General features: G+C 43.8%; 1 protein-coding gene across 1 annotated transcript; it reads left to right on the top strand.

Moving 5' to 3' along the window:
* Positions 1 to 11,957: 11,957 nt before the first annotated feature.
* LOC135558907 (hippocampus abundant transcript 1 protein-like) lies at positions 11,958 to 19,518 on the top strand. Its single transcript, XM_064993120.1, has 6 exons — positions 11,958 to 12,547; positions 15,300 to 15,371; positions 15,486 to 15,574; positions 16,430 to 16,527; positions 17,732 to 17,898; positions 18,135 to 19,518. The coding sequence occupies exons 1-6, from the start codon at positions 12,374 to 12,376 to the stop codon at positions 18,345 to 18,347; spliced, it is 813 nt and encodes a 270-aa protein (XP_064849192.1). The 5' UTR covers positions 11,958 to 12,373; the 3' UTR covers positions 18,348 to 19,518.
* Positions 19,519 to 22,715: the final 3,197 nt, after the last annotated feature.

Below are 22,715 nucleotides of genomic sequence, written 5' to 3'. Positions count from 1 at the left end.
TTCATCATAGGTACACTTTAACTATGACACAAAATGAGGGGGGAAAATCCAGAAAATCACACTGCAGGATTTCTAATGAATTTATTTTCAAATTATGGTGGAAAATAGGTATTTGGTCACCTACAAACAAGCAAGATTTCTGGCTCTCACAGACCTGTAACTTCTTCTTTTAAGAGGCTCCTCTGTCCTCCACTCGTTACCTGTATTAATGGCACGTGTTTGAACTTGTTATCAGTATAAAAGACACCTGTCCACAACCTCAAACAGTCACACTCCAAACTCCACCATGGCCAAGACCAAAGAGCTGTCAAAGGACACCAGAAACAAAATTGTAGACCTGCACCAGGCTGGGAAGACTGAATCTGCAATAGGTAAGCAGCTTGGTTTGAAGAAATCAATTGTGGGAGCAATTATTAGGAAATGGAAGACATACAAGACCACTGATAATCTCCCTCGATCTGAGGCTCCACGCAAGATCTCACCCCGTGGGGTCAAAATGATCACAAGAACGGTGAGCAAAAATCCCAGAACCACACGGGGGGACCTAGTGAATGACATGCACTCTTCCAGAGCTGGGACCAAAGTAACATAGCCTAACATCAGTAACACACTACGCCGCCAGGGACTCAAATCCTGCAGTGCCAGACGTGTCCCCCTGCTTAAGCCAGTACATGTCCAGGCCCGTCTGAAGTTTGCTAGAGAGCATTTGGATGATCCAGAAGAAGATTGGGAGAATGTCATATGGTCAGATGAACCCAAAATAGACCTCCATACTCATCGTGTTTGGAGGACAAAGAATGCTGAGCTGCATCCAAATGAATGGGGCCATGTATCGTGAGATTTTGAGTGAAAACCTCCTTCCATCAGCAAGGGCATTGAAGATGAAACGTGGCTTGGTCTTTCAGCATGACAATAATCCCAAACACACCGCAACCCCATAGAAAATCTTTGTAGGGAGTTGAAAGTCTGTGTTGCCCAGCAACAGCCCCAAAACATCACTGCTCTAGAGGAGATCTGCATGGAGGAATGGGCCAAAATACCAGCAACAGTGTGTGAAAACCTTGTGAAGACTTACAGAAAACGTTTGACCTCTGTCATTGCCAACAAAGGGTATATAACAAAGTATTGAGATAAACTTTTGTTATTGACCAAATACTTATTTTCCACCATAATTTGCAAATAAATTCATTCAAAATCATACAATGTGATTTTCTGGATTTGTTTTTCTCTCATTTTGTCTGTCATAGTTGAAGTGTACCTATGATGAAAATTACAGGCCTCTCATCTTTTTAAGTGGGAGAACTTGCACAATTGGTGGCTGACTAAATACTTTTTTGCCCCACTGTAGTAGGGTACATAATGTACAGACTGTAGAGACAACACATGCGTTTACGTTTGAGTCATGTAACAGACACACTTATCCGGATTGTCTTACAGTAGAGCAGGGTTAACTGTCCTAGAGACCTCAGGGGGTGCACATTTTGGTTTTTGCCCTAGCACTACACAGCTGATTCAAATAATCAACTCATCATCAAGCTTTGATCATTTGAATCAGCTGTGTAGTGTTAGGGCAAAATCCAAAACGTGTACCGTTTAGGGCCCCGTGGACCGAGTTTGTGAAACTGCAGTAGAGAGTGCATACATTTTTTATACTTTTTGTACTGGTCCCTGTGGGAATCCAGCCCACAACCCTGGCGTTACAAGCGTCATCAGCATGCCCTCATGCTAGACTAAACACAACCTGGGCTCAAGTGTGACTCACACGCACCTAAGCCCAACTGCTCCCCTCCCTTGCTTAGGGATACATACAGTTGGGATGTACCGGTGACTTAGGGATACATACAGTTGGGATGTACCGGTGACTGCCAAAATAAAGGAAACACTTGAGTGAATGAGGGATACTGTCAGGGTTTACCAGAATTGGACCCAGAAGCAGACCAGGACAAGGTGAGTATAAAGATGGTGAGTATTTATTAATCAATGAGAACGTGGAAGTAGATAGTTCCGGGTGGAGGAGCGGGCAGCGGAGGTGGGTTGATGGGAGTGGATAGGCAGATCCAATGGATCTGACAGGGATGGGGTATGGGTTCCGGGTGAATGGCTGTAGACAAAACAAACGGCGGTAAGTTAAAGGCAAGCAAGACGTACAAAACAATAAAACAAAACAAACTATAAACTGGAGGCTGGTTCGTGGGCACAACATACTGTTCATGGCTAACGATCCGGCAGGGAATGGATGTCAGGTCAGAGCTTTTGAAGGGGAGAGGTGATGATCAGGACAGGTGATTACTGATGGGATACAGGTGCGGGTGAACATCGATCTCCCAACAAGCTAATTCGCCCGGCAACCAGACAGGGTGCGTTCCAGGACACCGGAAACACACTCCAGGACAGAAACACAGGCAAACACAGACTCAGGAAGCGGGATTCGTGACAGTACCCCCCCTCCGACGAACGCCACCGGGCGGACTACCTGGAGCGCCAGGGTGGAGGCGGTAGAAGTCACGAAGCAGGTCGTCATCAAGGATCTGACGCCGAGGAATCCAACTCCTCTCCTCTGGACCATATCCTTCCCAATCCACGAGATATTGGAAACCTCGACCCCGCCGTCTGGAATCCATTATGCGGCGCACCGTGTAGACAGGACCACCTCCGATCATCCGAGGAGGAGGAGGGGGCAACAGAGGACTGAGGAGAACCGGCTTGAGACAGGAGACATGAAAGGTGGGGTGTATTCGAAGCGTTGCCGGCAATTTGAGTCGGACCACAACAGGGTTAATGATTCTCTCCACCACAAACGGACCAATGAACTTTGGTGACAGTTTCCTCGACTCAGTCCGTAGAGGAAGATCCCGTGTAGCCAACCAAACCTTATCTCCGATGGTATAAGAGGGAGCAGGAATACGGCGACGATTCGCCTGGATCTGATACCGGTCAGAAACTCTAAGGAGGACCTTCCTGGCCTGATGCCAGGACCGGTGGCAACGACGAATGTGGGCCTGGACAGAAGGAACCGAAAGATCCCTCTCCTGAGAAGGAAACAAGGGAGGTTGGTATCCGTACAGGCATTGGAAGGGGGACATCCCAGTGGCAGATGAAGGAAGGGTATTATGGGCATACTCGACCCAGGGTAATTGAGATGACCAAGAGGTGGGATTAGAGGAGACAAGACAACGCAGCGTGGACTCCATCTTCTGGTTGGCTCTCTCCGCCTGACCATTAGATTGTGGGTGAAATCCAGAAGTGAGACTGACTGTAGCTCCAATGGCCAAACAGAAGGATCTCCAGACAGCACAGGTAAACTGAGGACCACGGTCAGAAACAATGTCACTGGGCAATCCGTGGACCCTGAAAACCTCCCTAACCAGGATCTCGGACGTCTCCGTGGCAGATGGAAGCTTGGGAGAGAGGGACAAAATGAGCAAACTTGCTGAATCTGTCCACAATGGTCAGACCGTGTTCCCAACAGAAGGGGGCAATCCCGTGACAAAATCCAGGGCCAGATGCGACCAAGGTCGCCGAGGAATAGGTAGGGGGTGAAGAAGCCCAGAGCTGGGCCGATTTGGTACTTTTGTTCTGAGCACAAACAGGACATGCGGCAACAAACCTCCGGGTATCTTCTCCCATGGCAGGCCACCAAAATCATCTGCGCAGTAGCGCCATAGTCCGAGCAACGCCAGGGTGACAAGCTATCTTGCTGGCGTGGGACCACTGAAGAACAACAGAACGGACCGACTCAGGCACGAACAACCGACCGGGTGGACCGTTACCGGGGCCGGGCTGCGTCCGAAGGGCCGCCATCACATCCTCCTCAATCCTCCATGTAACGGCTCCCACGACAAGGTTCTGGGGAAGAATCGTCTCAGTCTTGGCCCCACTCTCATCCGTCTTGGAGAACATCCGGGACAAGGCGTCCGCTTTGCCGTTCTTCGACCCAGGTCGGAACGTCAGGGAAAAATTGAAGAGTCCAAAAACAAAGCCCACCTGGCCTGACGGGAGTTGAGATGTTTAGCCGATTGCACATAAGCCAGATTCTTGTGGTCAGTCCAGACCACAAACGGTTGCTCCGCTCCCTCCAACCAGTGAAGCAACTCCTCCAAGGCAAGCTTCACAGCGAGAAGCTCCCGGTTACCCACATCGTAGTTTCTCTCAGCTGGTGAAAGACGACAAGAGTAGAAGGCGCAGGGATGGAGTTTACCGTCAGTGGAGCTACGCTGGGACAGGATGGCGCCCACCCCCACATCAGACGCGTCCACCTCAACAACAAACTGACGGGAAGTGTCAGGTTGAGAGAGAATCGGCGCGTTGGTGAATTGGCTCTTCAGTTCAGAAATGCTCGGTCTGCCTCAGGAGTCCAACAGAAAATTCTGGTGCAAGACGTCAGAGCAGTTAAAGGGGCGGCCACCTGGCTGTAATCACGGATAAACCTCCGATAGAAGTTCGCAAATCCCAGGAATCTCTGGAGCTGCAATCTTGTACCGGGCCGGGCCCAATCCCGAACCGCCCGAACCTTCTCTTGGTCCATCTTGATCTCACCCCTGGAGATGATGTACCCGAGGAAGGATGTAGTGTGGGCGTGAAAATCACACTTCTCTGCCTTCACAAACAGACGGTTCTCCAATAACCGCTGCAGGACCTGCTTAACATGCTGGATGTGGCTGGAAAGCTCCTTGGAGGAAATCAGGATGTCATCCAGGTAAACGAACACAAACACACCGATCATATCCCTCAGCACGTCATTCACCAAACTTTGGAACACTGCTGGAGCGTTGGAAAGTCCAAACGGCATCACCTGGTACTCGAAATGTCCCATAGGTGTATTGAATCCAGTCAACCACTCGTCCCCCTCTTTGATCTGAACCAGATGATACGCATTGCGTAGATCAAGCTTCGTAAACACAGTAGCACCCTGTAAAGAATCGAAAGCGGAGCTCATCAAGGGCAAGGGGTACTTGTTCTTGACCGTAATATCATTCAACCCCCGATAATCAATACACGGTCGAAGAGAGCCATCCTTCTTACTCACAAAAAAAATCCAGCTCCCAGGGGTGATGACAAGGGACGAATGAGACCTGCAGCAAGAGACTCCTTTATGTAGGTCTCCAGGGCTTCCCGAGAAATACTGTATAACCATCCCTTGGGAAAGGCAGCTCCAGGGAACAGCTTAATTGTACAATCATAAGGTCGGTGGGGTGTATTGATACAAGGTGTATTGAAAGCAGGTGCTTCCGCACAGGTGTGGTTCCTGAGTTAATTAAGCAATTAAAACATCCCATCATATATAGGGTCACATAAAAATGCCCAGTTGCCCATTTATTTTGGCTACCATGGCTAGAAGGAGAGGTCTCGGTAACTTTGGTCCTTTGAGACGCCTCTTTGTGTCAGTTCACCAGATCGGAACCCAATTGAACACTTCTGGGAGATTTTGGAGCGGTGCCTGAGAGAGTTTTCCACCACCATCAACAACACACCAAATGATGGAATTTCTTGTGGAAGAATGGTGTCGCATCCCTCCAACAGAGTTACAGATAGTTTATGCCAATGCCCATTGAAGCTGTTCTGGCAGCTCGTGGTGGCCCAACACCCTATTAAGACACTGTTAGTTTCCTGTACAATACATGCTCATTGCTCACCACGCCCATGATCAGGGTAAACTACAACTGAAATGTTTCATCATGTGTTGGTCATTGTTGTGTGTCTTGTTATTGATGATGCATGCTGTGATTTTTTTTAAATCAATAATTGGGTTTAATGAAGTAATACTCAACTCTACTCTCATAACTATAAGCTCATGAGAAACCACATACACAGCTTACCGCAGAGCCTTACATTACGATGTAATGTCTTTCATCAATATCTCAGATCTCTGTTTTAGTCTCTGAGCCACACCTGCCACTAAACACAAGTGAAGGGGGAAAAATCCATACAGTTACATATCGGGATATTATTTTTGACGATGTATCGTTTTCACAATATCACAATATTCTTTTTGCGCTAGTTGGTTGTACCTGCCCCAAAGATCCACTATTTTTCCTTCATAGCTGGTTCTCCGTCTTCTTTTTAAATAGGGAGCCAATTTGTTTTCAGCACTTTATTTCCATGACTGATCAAAACTTGTTTTCTCATGGCTCTCTCGTTATCCTTCTGCAGCAGACATATGGTGAGCAATATGTTTGCAACATTGAATCGCAATAAAATCACAGTACATATAGAATTGTGAGTTTTGTTACACATTGTATTGTCACCAAAGTATCGTGATAATATTGTATTATAAATTCTCTGGCAATTCCCAGCCCTACTTAACATAAGTTCATTATACGTTTCTCTGGATAAGAGAGTCTGCTAAATGACCTAAATGTCTGTTAAGTGTGCATGTGTTGTTCATATTCTCTCCTAAGCCCAATTAGGGAGGTAAATCCCCTCCACTCAGTTTCTCAGTGCACAGCTCAATGAGGTCTCATTGTTTTTCTTTCACCTTCTAAATCAACTAAATCTACAGCCCACATTATGGACAGTTTCCCTGAAATTGTCTCCTCATTTCACTCCATTTCGAACCTATTGAACCTGTGTGGAGGGTTAGTGTGCTTATTCTGACTATGAAAACCTGTTCCACTTAGTGGATCTCCCAGGGGTGGTTAACTCCTCTGTTTTCAGGTTCTCGGTGCACAGTGAGCTCCCTCTCCATTCACCTGTTCCTTTTTCTCTCACCCTCCTCTCTTTCTTCCTCTCCATCTCTTTCTGTCTTCCTATCTCTCGCTCCATCTCCCTCTTTCTCTCCCCCTCCTCCTCTCTCTCTCTACTTTTTCCTCTCTCTTTCTCACTCCATCTCTCCTTCCCTCTCCCTCTTTAAATCAAATCAAATCAAATTTTATTTGTCACATACACATGGTTAGCAGATGTTAATGCGAGTGTAGCGAAATGCTTGTGCTTCTAGTTCCGACAATGCAGTAATAACCAACTAACCAAGTAATCTAACTAACAATTCCAAAACTACTGTCTTATACACACAAGTGTAAGGGGATAAAGAATATGTACATAAAGATATATGAATGAGTGATGGTACAGAGCAGCATAGGCAAGATACAGTAGATGGTATCGTAAGGCAATAAATCATAGTGGAAATAATTACAATTTAGTACAGTATATGCATATGAGATGAGTATGTAAACAGTGGCATAGTTAAAGTGGCTAGTGATACATGTATTACATAAAGATGCAGTAGATGATATAGAGTACAGTATATACATATACATATGAGATGAATAATGTATGGTATGTAAACATTATATTAGGTAGCATTGTTTAAAGTGGCTAGTGATATATTTTACATCAATTCCCATTATTAAAGTGGCTGGAGTTGAGTTAGTGTGTATTTTGGCAGCAGCCACTCAATGTTAGTGGTTGCTGTTTAACAGTCTGATGGCCTTGAGATAGAAGCTGTTTTTCAGTCTGTCGGTCCCAGTTTTGATGCACCTGTACTGACCTCGCTTTTAGTCTTCTGGATGATAGCAGGGTGAACAGGCAGTGGCTCGGGTGGTTGTTGTCCTTGATGATCTTTATGGCCTTCCTGTAACATCGGGTGGTGTAGGTGTCCTGAAGGGCAGGTAGTTTGTCACAAAAAGATGCCGACTATGCATATAATTGTGATGCGTTGTGCAGACCTCACTACCCTCTGGAGAGCCTTACGGTTGTGGGCGGAGCAGTTGCCGTACCAGGCGGTGATACAGCCCGCCAGGATGCTCTCGATTGTGCATCTGTAGAAGTTTGTGAGTGTTTTGGTGACAAGCCAAATTTCTTCAGCCTCCTGAGGTTGAAGAGGCGCTGCTGCGCCTTCTTCACGATGCTGTCTGTGTGGGTGGACCAATTCAGTTTGTCTGTGATGTGTATGCCGAGGAACTAAAACTTACTACCCTCTCCACTACTGTTCCATCGATGTGGATAGGGGGGTGTTCCCTCTGCTGTTTCCTGAAGTCCACAATCATCTCCTTAGTTTTGTTGACGTTGAGTGTGAGGTTATTTATTTCTCTGTTTACCGCTCTCCCTTTTTCTCACCCTCTCCCTCCCTCTTGCCCCTCTCTCCCTTTCTCTCTCTCTCTCCTTTTTCCTCTCTCTCCCTCTTTATTTCTCTCCCTCTCCTCTCCCCCTTCTCTCCTTCTCCTCTCTTCCTCTCTCTCTCTCCTTTTTATTTCTCCCTCTTCTTTTTCCTCTCTCTCCCTCCCCTCTATTTCTGTCCCTACCTCTCTCCCTCTATCTCCTTCTCTTTTTATCACTCCTTTCTCCTCTTTCTGTCTCCCTCCTTCTCTTTATTTCTCTTTCTCTCTCCTCTTTCCCTCTCACCCTCCCTCTCTCTCGCTCTCTCTTCCCACCCTCTCTTAACCTCCTTCCCCTAGGGTCTGCTGTCGTTCCTCTGATAGGAGCTTTGTCAGACCTTTGGGTGGAGGAAGTGTAATTTAAATGGATTTTTGGGGGATTTCATGTAATGGACATACACAAAATTTTCAAGATTGGTGAAGGGAAGTGAAAAAAAAATACCACTTTAAGCCATACACTCCACAGAGCTGGGCTTTGTGGAAGAGTGGCCAGAAAAAAAGCTATTGCTTAAAGAAAGAAATAAGCAAACACGTTTGGTGTTCGCCAAAAGGCATGTGGGAGACTCCCCAAACATATGGAAGAAGGTACTCTGGTCAAATGAGACTAAAATTGAGCTTTTTGGCCATCAAGGAAAACGTTGCTCATCACCCCGAGAACACGACTGTTTTTCATCGGCAGGGACTGGGAAACTGGTCAGAATTAAAGGAATGATGGATTACGCTAAATACAGGGAAATTCTTGAGGGAAACCTGTTTCAGTCTTCCAGAGATTTGAGACTGAGACGGAGGTTCATCTTCCAGCAGGACAAGGACCCTAGGCATACTGCTAAAGCAACACTCGAATGGATTAAGGGGAAACATTTAAATGTCTTGGAATGCCTCAATCCAAATAAAACTCTGTGGTATGACTTAAAGATTGCTGTACACCAGCGGAACCCATCCAACTTGAAGGAGCTGGAGCAGTTTTGCCTTGAAGAGTGGGCAAATATCCCAGTGGCTAGATGTGCCAAGTTTATAGAGACATACTCCAAGAGACTTGCAGCTGTAATTGCTGCAAAAGGTGGCTCTACAAAGTATTGACTTTGGGGGGGGGGGAATAGTTATGCACTCTCAGGTTTTCAGTTTTTTTGTAATTTCTTGTGTTTCACAATAAAACATATTTTGCATCTTCAAATTGATAGGCATGTTGTGTAACTCAAGTGATGCAACCCCACCCCCCCAAAAAATATATTTTAATTCCACGTTGTAAGGCAACAAAAGCCACTGTATATACAAAAGTATTTAGACACCCCAAATTAGTGGATTCAGCTATTTCAGCCACAGCCATTGCTGACAGGCGTAAAACATTGAGCACACAGCCATGTAATCTCCATAGACGAACATTGGCAGTAGAATGGCCTTACTGAACAGCTCAGTGACTTTCAACGTGGCACCCATCATAGAATGCCACTTTTCCAACAAGTCAGTCTAATTTCTGCCCTGCTAGAGCTGCCCCGGTCAACTGTAAGTGCTGTTATTGTGAAGTGGTAGGCCACACAAACTCACAGAACGGGACTGTGTAGCACGTAAAAGTCTGTGCTCGGTTGCACCGCTCAGTCCGAGTTCCAAACTGGCTCTGGAAGCAACATCAGTACAATAACTGTTAATCGGGAGCTTCAAGAAATGGTTTTCTATGGTGGCGCAGCCGCACACAAGCATAAGATCACCATGCACAATGCCCTGTGTCAGCTGAAGTGGTGTAAAGCTCGCTGCCATTGGACTCTAGAGAAGTGTAAACAATGAACCACACTTCACCATCTGACAGTCTGACTGACACATCTGGGTTTGGCGGATCCCAGAACAACGCTACCTGCCCGAATGCATAGTGCTAACTGTAAAGGTTGGTGGAGGAGCAATAATGGTCTGGGGCTGTTTTTCATGGTTTGGGCTAGGCTCCCTAGTTCCAGTGAAGGGAATTCTTAACGCTTACTATACTGCCTCCTGGGGAGCACCCATATCCTGGGAGCAGGCTGACCCTGTCACTGTGAGTACTATGCTATACTATAGTACTATAACTGACTATACTATATTATACTACTGTACTTGACCTCCTGGGGAGCTCTTATCTCCTTGGCGCGGATAGACCCCTTCTCAGTATTGACCTGTAGTATACTAGAATGTACTCTTAGATACTACTCTGCCTGAGGAGAGCCCCCATCTCTTGGGAACAGGACAACCAATCAGTGTTTGTGTGGCAATAAAATTAATGTGAATCTAATGTGTTGTGTTTCTCGTCTCCCCTCCAGTCTTTGCGTAAGGTGGGCCAGGACTCCACGGTGCTTCTCATCTGCATCACAGCGTTCCTGTCTTACCTGCCTGAGGCAGGACAGTACTCCAGCATCTTCCTCTATCTTAGACAAGTGCTGATCCCAAATACACCCTACCCCCTAACCTCATCCTCTAAACCCTTACCCCTTACCTCCCTGAGGGCGAACAGTACTCTAGGTTCTTCCTCTAACCCTTAAGCCTCAAATTGGGCAAGAGCTCATCGGAGCTGAGTGCCGGCCCCTCAAATGTTCTACTGCTTTTGAGCTCCTGTTCTTCTTATAGAATATTAGCTCAAAAGTATTATAGAGCTCCTGCACCTAAATATAAACAGTGCAGTCCAAGTCAAGCACTGCTATCCCCTAGGCATCTCCTCCTAGAGGTAGACAGGTACTCACCAGAACCAAACCAACGCCTAGTCTCAAACCTACCCCCTATATTTCTGTAACCTGTGGGCCAGTTGGAGAAGTTGTAAACGGCAGTATGTTGCATGCACAGTGTTAGCAGGTGTTTTGAATAGCATATTTTGGTGAGTAGATTCAGTGATTCATTAGCACATTTCTAGTTGAGAGAAATCCTTGTGCTTTCACCCACAAAAGTTCAGAGTACAAAAATACCACAATGTGGTCATATCTGTAAATTCACCTACTGGGGGAGTTTGTTGGATTGCCTTTTTCCAACTTAACTTCCTCAGAATGTGGCCAAGTTGGGCTACTGTTGTTCTAGTGTCAACAACATGGTCTGTTCTGTCCCAATGAGAACTACTCAGTTAGAGAACAAGAAAGACTAGTTGGACCCACTGTCTATGTCACAAATTGCACAATATTCCCTTTAAAGTACACTACTTTTGACCCAATGGGTTTATGTATATATACTCTTCCCCCATTCTGCAAATCCAATCATGACTCCATACTCCTGCTTCCTGTTTACTAGTGCTGAGTTTTTTTTAAACAACGAATTGACCAACGTTGGTTCAATAATTTGAATTCCATTTCGTTCTGTTTTTCTCTGTGAGCTCAATGCGCACATGTAGTAGGGAGTTGTTGTTACCAACAGACCAATATTCTAAATAGTTACTTTTTTTGAGCTAAACTAACTACAATGACCATAATCCACTGCGCATATACTTGTCCGGTCTGTTTCTTTTACACCTGCTACAGAAGAGAGAAGAATGCGCAATCATGAGGTGATATAGAGAGCAACTGTTGCTTCCCAAGGTATCTACCTGAAAATATATGATCGAAGTGATTGATGGTTGGTATTCAACAGTCATAAAAGTATGTCTTATTTACTTTGAAGGCAGCAGCTCTACAGCATAGGCAGCAGCTCTATAGAGATGAGATTTACATTTAAGTCATTTAGCAGACGCTCTTATCCAGAGCGACTTACAAATTGGATGACTTTGAATTAAATAGTCATCAAATAAAACAAATGTAGTATACACAACAACTGAACTATTTTATTAATGTAATGTGAATAATCATCATGGGACTTTTATTAATTGTTTTATTCTGTGTTACAGCATTCAACCCACAATTCATAGTGATTTTAATGTAAAAAAAAAAAAAAAAAGCACTACAGTGCAGGAGCTCAAACAGGAAGTACCAGTGACTCGCTCCATTGAGAAAATAAATGGTCATCAAAATCAGAGATTATGCTACAGGACTGCTTTTTTTTTTAGCGCTGATTGGATTATGTTTTGAGACTCCGACCGATTACATCACCGTCACCAGCTTCGTTAGGAAATGCATCGGCAACGTTATCCCCACATTGAAGATTCGATGCTTCCCCAATTAAAAAACCCTGGATTAACCCCGAGGTTGGTGCTAGACTAAAGGACAGGGCTATCGCAGACAACCCTAAGGTTATGACTGAGGGCAGGAACAAGTATAAGAAGTCCCGCTACGACCTTCGCAGAGTCCTCAAACGAGTAAAAGGACCATATAGGAATAAAGTGGAATCATATTACACAGGCTTCTATGCCCACCACCTGTAACAGGAGCTTCAGTACATTACGGATTACAAAGGAAAACCCAGCCGTGATCTGCCAGACGAACTCAATGCATTTTATGCACACTTCGACGATAAAAACGCTATGCGTGAGGGCCCCCACCGACCCGGAGGACTGGATGTTCTCGCTCTCCAAGGTCGACGTGAGTGAAGTCTTTAATCAGCTGAGCACTGTCAAGGCAGGGGGCCGAACAGTAATCTCGGCGCGTTCTCAGCATGCGCAGGGTATGTCATGTTCAACCTCTCCTTGTCCCAGTCTGTAATCCCCACACGTTTTAAACTGACCAACATCATTCCTGTTCCCAAGAACTCTAAGGCAGCATGGCACAAGGACTTCCGCCCTGTAGCACTCACATATGTAATCATGAAGTGCTTTGAAAAGCTGGTTATGGTACACATCATCCCAGACACCCTAGACCCATTCCAATTTGTGTACCGTCCCAATAGATCCATAAACGGCGAAATCCCAATTGTACTCCACATTGTCTTCATCCACCCTTATAAGAGGAATACCTATGTGAGAATGGTGTTCATTGACTACAGCTCAGCGTTCAACACCATTGATCCCTCCAAGCCCTTCACCAAGTTTAGGACCTGGGACTGAACACCTCCCTCTGAAACTTAATCTTGGACTTCCTGACAGGCCTACCCCAGGTGGGGGGTAGGCAACATCACCACCGCAACTCTGACAGGGGTGTGTGCTTAGTCCCCTCCTGTACTCCCTGTTCACCCACGATTGCGTGGCCATGCATGACTCATCAAAATGGCTGACAATTTATATGTGCCTTGTTAAGCACGTTTTTACTCCTGAACTTATTTAGTCTTGCAATAACAAAGGGGTTGAATGCTTATTTACTCAAGACATTCCAGCTTTTCCTTTTTTATTAAATACATGTAAAATGTAACATTGTACATAGCTTTCTACCCTTATCACTCCAGAATCCCTGCACATTGTAAATATGGTATTGGAACTGACCGTGTGCGATATTTTGGGGTCACTTAGAAAGGTCCTTGTTTTTCAAAGAAAAGCACTTCTTGTTTTTTTGTCCATTTCTAAAATAACTTAATAAATTGATCAGAAATACAGTGTAGACATTCTTAATTTAGTAAATGACTATTGTAGCTGGCTAAATGGCAAATTTTTTATGGAATATCTATCTATGGAATATCTACATTGGCGTACAGAGGCCCATTATCAGCAACGATCGCTCCTGTGTTCCAATGCCACGTTGTGTTAACTAATCCAAGTTTATCATTTTAAAAGGCTAATTGATAATTAGAAAACCCATTTGCAATTATGTTAGCACAGCTGAAAATTGTTGTTCTTAAAGAAGCAATACAACTGGCCTTTGGACTAGTTGAGTATCTGGAGCATCAGCATTTGTGGGTTCGATTACAGGCTCATAATGGCCAGAAACAAATAACTTTGTTCTAAATCTTTTCTTTGCAACTCTGCCTAGAAGGCCAGCATCCCGGAGTCACTTTGACGTTGAGACTGGTGTTTAGTGGGTACTATTTAATGAAGCTGCCATATATATGTGTATATTTACATGCATACATACGTACATATTTTGATTTGTTGAACACTTTTGTGTTACGAATAAATGAGTGAGGAGGTGTGGAGTCAGGCGCAGAGAGCAAAAGATGTGGGGAAAAAACACGCTTTAATGTCCCGGAAAAATAACATGAACAAAAGTAGGAAAACAAATGATCAGCAATATTAACGGACAGCGTGAAACCCAAAATACAAACAAAATACACTCAAACATAGAACAGACGAACAAGCACGCACGAAACAGAAGCGGGCTGAACAAACTATATATAACCCTACCCTAACAACCAAACAAGAAACAGGTGATACCAATCAGACAAAACCAAAGGAACACAGAACAACGGATCGGTGATAGCTAGTAGACCGGCGACGACGACCATCGAGCGCCACCCGAACAAGAAGGGGAGTCACCTTCGGTAATATTCGTGACATTTTGGTTATTCCATGTGTGTTATTTCATAGTTTTGATGTCTTCACTATCGCTATTACTATAAATAGTAAAAAATAAAGTAAAACCCTTGAATGCGTAGGTGTGTCCAAACTTTTGACTGGTACGTACCGTACCGTACCAGCACGGCCAGGTGGACTGGGGACAGCAAGGAGTCATCATGCCAGGTAGTCCTGAGGCATGGTCCTAGGGCTCAGGTCCTCTGAGAGAGAGAGAGAGAAAGAGAGAATTAGAGAGAGCATACATAAATTCACACAGGACACCGGATAGGACAGGAGAAGTACTCCAGATATAACAAACTGACCCTAGCCCCCCGACACATAAACTACTGCAGCATAAATACTGGAGGCTGAGACAGGAGGGGTCAGGATTATTATTATTTGACCATGCTGGTCATTTATGAACATTTGAACATCTTGGCCATGTTCTGTATAATCTCCACCCGGCACAGCCAGAAGAGGACTGGCCACCCCCACATAGCCTGGTTCCTCTCTTGGTTTCTTCCTAGGTTTTGGCCTTTCTAGGGAGTTTTTCCTAGCCACCGTGCTTCTACACCTGCATTGCTTGCTGTTTGGGGTTTTAGGCTGGGTTTCTCTACAGCACTTTGAGATATCAGCTGATGTACAAATGGCTATATAAATACATTTGATTTGATTTAATCAGCTCCTTGATATGCCACACCTGTCAGGTGGATGGATTATTTTGACAAAGGAGAAATGCTCACAAACAGGGATTTAAACAAATTTGAGAAATAAGCTTTTTGTGCGTATATTACATTTTTGGGATCTTTTATTTCAGCTCATGAAACATAGGACCAACACTTTACATGTTGCGTTTTATATTTTTGTTCAGTGTAAATACTGTATGTCTCCTCTAAACTGTATATTCTCCCCAGGTGATAAGGTTCAGGTCAGAGACAGTTGCAGCCTTCATCGCTGTGGTGGGCATCCTCTCCATTGTGGCTCAGGTTGGTGACCTGAGTTGTAAAGTCCTAGAGTCCTCGGAAGTCCTAGAGTTGTTGACATATCTGTAATAAATAAATGATTGATTGATAGATTACCTGCTGTGTTCTCTGTGTCAGACGTTGGTTCTCGGGATCCTGATGCGCTCCATAGCGAATAAGAACACCATCCTACTGGGCCTGGGCTTCCAGATATTACAGCTGGCCTGGTATGGCTTCGGATCACAACCATGGTCAATACCAACTACCTTTTAATGTACTGTCCCTATCACTAATCTTGACCCAGGCCTTACAATAACATATTGGTCACAATAACCCCTTTAAGCACCATGTTTTGTGGAGCAGACAGTGATCAGACATTGCTTTCTTTTCTTCTAATCAACTCAAAATGAAATGGGACTACAATTTCCATGACTTGACAAAGTATATCGTGTCGCATTAAACGGCGCTATCCTGTCAGGCCATTAGAGCGCAGCATAACACCAGCAACAATACAGTTCACTGACCAGAGCATTGTATCTAGTGTACCCCAATGATCCACAGCACTGAACAGGTCACACTGCGAGGATCCTTTATCATGGGGTCAGCAGAGGACAGTTGATTTTGACTTTATTGTTCTGGCTTTAACACTAATCTATTGTTAATGGTTTGAACCAGGGGACTGCGAGGACAGGGGAAAGAAAGTAGTCCTGATGCAGTCCTGATGCTCTGAATGTTGTCTTATTATGGTTACTGTTGTTAGTGTTGACTCTGATAGATGCATTGAAGAGAGGTTGAATACAGGCCAGATTAGTCCTGTCTCTGTGATATCAGTCTGTGAGGAGGATTTCCATGTTTCCACCTCCTGACTATATGACCTTTTCAGTGTACTGTGTGTGTACAGTCTGATTTGTTGCCTGCTGATTCCTCTCCGGAGTTGGAAAATACTTTGTTAAAGAATTACCTCAAATGAAAACCACATTTTTCTACAGCAATTGTTTGGTTTGAGCTGAGGTGTCTCTCGGCGCACACACACACATATAAATGGTCGGGAAAATGGAATTGTGTTTTCTCTCTCCCGTTAGGATGACGTGGGCAGCAGGAGCGGTAGCGGCCATGTCTAGCATCACCTTCCCAGTTATTAGTGCCATCCTGTCTCGCAATGCAGACTCAGACCAGCAGGGTGAGCTACTACTACCACATACCAATATAAGACTGCCCTCATCAGAAATTGTCCCCCCTTTTTTCAGATCTGAAATGTTTGTCTACTACTACATGCTCTAATGATTTCAACCCCAATGGTGAGCTTATAAATTATTTCTGAAGCGTTCATCTCGTCCTTGTGAAGGTGTTATGAATGCCCTATAAAGCCTTTGGATCTATTGCAACCATCGATGGCCACCAGATTATCGCCAGCAGATCTCTCGTTACACCGTCAATATGAGCTAAATTCACCCGCACAGTTTATCTCAATTGCAATCTTTATTGGTCACCTCATTACCGCTCTCTGTTACCTTAATCCTGCTTGCTATTGTATCAAGCACTTTTCAAATCATTTCGCCCTCTGGTGGGTATTATCATCGGAAACAACTTAATCCTACTTTTTGGGCGGACTAAGGGCGATTTTGATCTGTTTGACAATCATTCCGTATAACTGAAATAAAGTAGGCTTATTTCCTTGTTTACGAATTAAAAACTAATGTTGATCTAGCCTACTCTTATTATTTTCCACATTTATTTAATCCATTGCATTTTTTATTTTACCTTTATTTAACTAGGCAAGTCAGAACCAATTCTTATTTTCAATGACAGCCTAGAAACAGTGGGTTAACTGCCTTGTTCAGGGGCAGATTTTTACCTTCTCAGCTCAGGATTCAATCTTGCAACCTTTCGGTTTGTAGTCCAACGCTCTAACCACTAGGCTACCCTGACAACTGTCTTTAAAGTAAAAATGTGTGTTATGGTCAGTTCTTATCACGATTGGGTGTAAAATATCCCTGGACTGTCCATATTTCAAATGTGTAACTAAATCAAGTCAATCTTGATTAAGTTAGATTATAAAGGCCTATTTTTTTATCAAATGAAAATGTAGTCAACATTTATTTTTTGTGAAAATGTAAAATGTAACCTAGAAGCAGCTGTCTGTTATTATAATCACTTGACCCTCAACTGAACTGCTGGTTTATCCTTGAGGGGTTTTGGTTGAAATCAAGTTTGCTTTAACGTGCAGGTTCATGTAATCCCCCGTTTAGCAGCATTTTAAGTAAGCCAGCGTTATCACGGTGGTACGTGCAAAGTTCAGCTTGTTTATTGCAATGGACCACCTTAATTTGTAGTATATTTACTGTGTTCGATCATTGTGTAACCTCTTCATTGTCTTTCTCTAGATGTGGTCCAGGGGATGATAACAGGTATCCGTGGTCTGTGTAACTGTCTGGGCCCAGCATTCTATGGTTTCATCTTCTATCTGTTCCACATGGAGCTGACTGATCTGGATGCAGTAGACAGCCCTGGGAAAGAACCCAAGCCCAAAATGGCCAACCCCACAGACGAGGTGAGACTAGGAAGGACAGGACACACACACACAACCCTAATTCACACAATAGGGCCAATACAAGTTGAGCTGTACTGGGCTGGCCTGGTTATCTCTCCACCATAGAATGGATGAAAGGACAATGTAAAAAGAAGATGTCTGAGCCAGTGCAGTACAGATCAGGTTGGCCCTATAGTGTGAATAAAGCAACAAACTCACACATTTACTAACAATCACATATGTATTCTCGCCTCCAGAGTTCCATCATCCCCGGCCCTCCCTTCCTGTTTGGGGCGTGCTCCGTACTACTCTCTTTGTTAGTAGCCCTCTTCATCCCAGAGTACGGTGGCCCGGGGGTCCGACCAGGAGGCTACAAGAAATACAGCAGCGTAGCCCAGAGCCACTCACACAGCCCTCCCAGTAGCGGGGCAGAGGGCAAGGAGCCACTACTTGATGACAGTTGTGTATAACACCAGCCCGATGGCATTAACAAACCACACCTGAACAAACAAGTTAACCGTTACAAACAAACTGTTCTATATATATTCACACGCTCTTGCACACACATATCCAGATAAGAGAGTGGCTTCTTCTGTGAGCCGAGAAGGTGTGTGTGTGTGTGTGTGTGTTGGAGAACCTTGTGGGCTGTCCTCTGAAGTCTGAACACCTGAGTGTGGTGTAAGGAGTTTCCGAAGGCCCTGAGAGAGGGAGGAAGAAGATGGAGGGAAGAGAGAGAGGGGATGGGTAGCGCTGGGGACAGGTATGTGTTGTGTTGGGAGAAACTTGGTTGAGCTGATCTCTGTCCTGAGAAGCAGTAACAGGAAGAGGATTAAGGAGGATGTGATGTACAGGCTTGGCTTGTACTGCCATAGATCCACTACGGCTCTGTTCAAAAGAAGTGCACAATATAGGGAATGTGGTGGCATTTGCAATTTAACTGATGATTATATTTCCTTTGTAGGCAAGAAGCCCAATCTGTGGCAACAACCACAGTGTTCTTTGTCCAAAGAGAGTAAGTCAACAATGATAACAGTAGCCACAGCTCGAGCTCTACTCTAATGGCCAATTTACAAGCTAACAAACTTTTGCTGTGACTTGTCTGATTTTATGTCTTAATACGTAAGAACGGAAAGCATGTCTGCCTCAGTGTGTGTCTAGCTGGGAGAGAAGCTACTGGATGCGTCCCAAATGGCACCCTATTCCCTTTATAGTGCACAACCTTTGACAAAATGTAGTGCACTATAAAGGAATTTGGGATGCAGACAATGTAGAACATGAGGAGAGTGGAACATCTTTAGATCCATCTAAGAGGTGCTAACTATCCATTGAGACAGTGCAGGCTTAACCCTATAATGTTTTTATAGGACAGTTTCCTGAGAGAAGTGTGTATGAGAGAGACCATTTTATTAGTCAGAGAAGTTTTTCAATGTTTACCTATCTGCCATACATTAGCATACCAGACAGACAGTATGGTTCCAGGATGCTGGCCTTCTAGCCAGTTGCAAAGAAAAAGCCATATCTCAGACTGGCCAATAAAAATAAAAGATGGGCAAAAGAACACAGACACTGGACAGAAGGAAGATTGGAAAGAAGTGTTATGGACAGACAAATCTACGTTTGGTGTTCGGATCAGAAAGAAGAACATTCATTACATTTACATTTAAGTCATTTAGCAGACGCTCTTATCCGGAGCGACTTACAAATTGGTGAATTCACCTTCTGACATCAGTGGAACAGCCACTTTACAATAGTGCATCTAAATCATTTAAGGGGGGGGGGTGAGAAGGATTGCTTTATCCTATCCTAGGTATTCGTGAGACTCAGAAAAAATGAAAAGCTCCTGAAGGTGTGCTTGACGCCATCTGTCAAGCATGGTGGAGGCAATGTGATGGTCTGAGGGTGCTTTGGTGGTGGTAAAGTTGGAGATTTGTACAAGGTAAAAGGGATCTTGAAGAACGAAGGCTATCACTCCATTTTGCAACACCATGCCATACCCTGTGGATGGCGCTTAATTGGAGCCAATTTCCTCCTACAACAGGATAATGGCCCAAAGCACAGCTCCAAACTATGCAATAACTATTTAGGGAAGAAGCAGTCAGCTGGTATTCTGTCTATAATGGGGTGGCCAGCACAGTCACCGGATCTCAACCCTATTGAGCTGTTGTGGGAGCAGCTTGACCGTATGGTACGTAAGAAGTGCCCATCAAGCCAATCCAACTTGTGGGAGGTGCTTCAGGAAGGAATGCATTTCAATTAACAGGTGTGCCTTGTTAAATGAATCTGTGGAATTAATGGGTTTGAGCCAATCAGTTGTGTTGTGACAAGGTAGGGGTGATATAGAGACGATAGCCCTATTTGGTAAAAGACCAGGTCCATATTATTGCAAGAACAGCTCGAATACCATCAAGCGCTATGATGAAACTGTCTCTCATGAGGACTGCCACAGGAAAGGAAGACCCAGAGTTATCTTTGCTGCAGAAGTTCATTAGAGTTAACTGCACCTCTCATTGCAGCCCAAATAAATGCTTCACGGAGTTCAAGTAACAGACACAGAAGGGACACTAATAATAAGAAGAGACTTGCTAGGGCCAACAAACATGAGCAATGGAAATCTGTCCTTTGGTCTGATGAGTCAATCACCCGATCTCAACCCATTTGAGATGGCTTGGGATGAGTTGGACCGCAGAGTGAAGGATAAGCATCCAACAAGTGCTCAGTATATGTGGGAACTCCTTCAAGATTGCTGGAAAAGAATTCCAGGTGAAGCTAGTTGAGAGAATGCCAAGAGTGCAAACCTGTCATCAAGGCAAAGGGTGGCTACATTGAAGAGTCTCAAATCTAAAATATAATTTGATTTGTTTAACTTTTTTTTTGTTACTACATGATTCCATATGTGTTATTTCATCGTTTTGATGTCTTCTATTATTCTACAATGTAGAAAATAGTAAAAATAAATAAAAACCTTGAATGAGTAGGTGTTTCCAAACTTTTGACTGGTACTGTATGTATTCACAAAGCATCTCAGAGTAGGAGTGCTGATATAGGATCTGTTTTGACTTAGAGTATCATAGATAACAGAGTATATGGACCTATTCCTAGATCAGTATGACTACTATGAATCAATGTGAGCACTGATATTTGCAACAGTCTTTGGAATAATATCAATAGATTTTTATTTTATTTATCTGTTATTTTACCAGGTAAGTTGACTGAGAACATGTTCTCATTTGCAGCAACAACCTGGGGAATAGTTACAGGGGAGAGGAGGGGGATGAATGAGCCAATTGTAAACTGGGGATTATTAGGTGACCGTGATGGTTAGAGGGCCAGATTGGTAATTTAGACAGAACACTGGGGTTAACACCCCTAATCTTACGATAAGTGCCATGGGATCTTTAATGACCTCAGAGAGTCAGGACACCCGTTTTAACGTCCCATCCGAAAGACGGCACCCTACACAGGGCAGTGTCCCCAATCACTGCCCTGGGGCATTGGGATATTTTTTTAGACCAGAGGAAAGAGTGCCTCCCACTGGCCCTCCAGCACCATTAGGTGTTCAGTAAATTAAAATATCACATATTGTACTGCTGCAGTAGGATAGTAAAGGTTAAATGTTATGTGGTATTAGACTCAAGATTGTAAATGTAGTATTTTGGATTTAGACTAAAACAAGATAAAGGAATCTTAGGACATTTTTAGCTCCCCGTGTCCGTCCGTATTTGATTCCAAAGGTGTTGCAGATACTACTGTAAATCTTTGCTGTTATACTTTTGAAACAGTAGATTTTTTTGTGAAGGATGCTCAAGTGCATTGAAATCACCAAATCACAAATGAAAATAGAACCGGTAGGTGTCAAAATGTTGGACATTTTATTGGGATTTCAATTTTGTCCCATTTTTGTCATTTGCATTTTTTTGTGTCATTTTATGTTTGTTTTGTTTAACTTGTTTGTGACTACCTTAACTCATGTTTTGTTATTGTTTGTGACTACTTTTGTCTTAATTTTTTGGCTAAAAGTTTAAGTGCTATTTATAATAGCTTTTAACACTTGGACATTCCAATGTTGTTTTTTATTTGTGGATTTCTTCAACATTACATTTTTGGGATTTATTGAATGTTTGACTTAATAACAAGCTGTAATGTTTTTACTGAATTGTATAAATGGCAACACTAGCATCATTGAATGTTCTGTGTTGTACATGTTGTCGTTATGCCAACCAAACATACTCTTCATAATTTCAGCCTGGTTAGCAATAACCATGGTCAAAAGCCTTATGGGCCCTAGTCAAAAGTAGTAAACTACATAGGGAATAGGGTGACATTTGAGACATAGACCAAATGTCTCTTAGAATGTATATTTATTTAAGTCAATGCTCATAATACATTGGATCAACACATTGGACCAACAACACACAAGGGCAGTAAACCGAATGACTAAGATCCTACATTAATTCAAACAATTCTGCACCAGCCCTAACACACAACACATGTACAGTTCCAACACACCGGCTTTTCAGTAAATGCACAAACATTCTTGTACTTACAATACATGTGTGTATGTTAACGTGAAGGATATGGCATCCTATAGGTCTGATTGCTACAGTAGTATGGTGCAGCTACATTTCTCAGACCGACCCCCAGACCGACCCTGATTTTTCTGACCACTCTTGTTTTGTAGTCCCATGTTGGTTTGTGGCCTGAGCTGAGCCTCCTCTCTTTGTGCCTACTGTTAGCCAATAAATTACCAGAGCAAGCCAACATGAGTGGAAATGGTTGAAAATATTATTTTAATATGTGAAACTAATGTCAAACAATTTATTTAAAGGTTTATTCTACAT

The sequence above is a fragment of the Oncorhynchus masou genome, chromosome 17 (assembly GCF_036934945.1).
Source record: "Oncorhynchus masou masou isolate Uvic2021 chromosome 17, UVic_Omas_1.1, whole genome shotgun sequence".
In the NCBI taxonomy this organism is placed as follows: Eukaryota; Metazoa; Chordata; class Actinopteri; order Salmoniformes; family Salmonidae; genus Oncorhynchus; species Oncorhynchus masou.
Note: the sequence above shows the minus strand (reverse complement) of the source record. Positions and strands in the feature narration are given on the sequence as shown.

What these genes read in the sequence shown, in the direction of transcription:
- LOC135558907 (XM_064993120.1), top strand. Translation starts at nt 12,374, where the DNA reads ATGCCCACCACCTGTAACAGGAGCTTCAGTACATTACGGATTACAAAG. An exon ending in TCTCGCTCTCCAAGGTCGAC is followed by an intron (nt 12,548 to 15,299) that starts GTGAGTGAAGTC and finishes TATTCTCCCCAG; the next exon opens with GTGATAAGGTTCAGGTCAGA. An exon ending in TCCTCTCCATTGTGGCTCAG is followed by an intron (nt 15,372 to 15,485) that starts GTTGGTGACCTG and finishes TCTCTGTGTCAG; the next exon opens with ACGTTGGTTCTCGGGATCCT.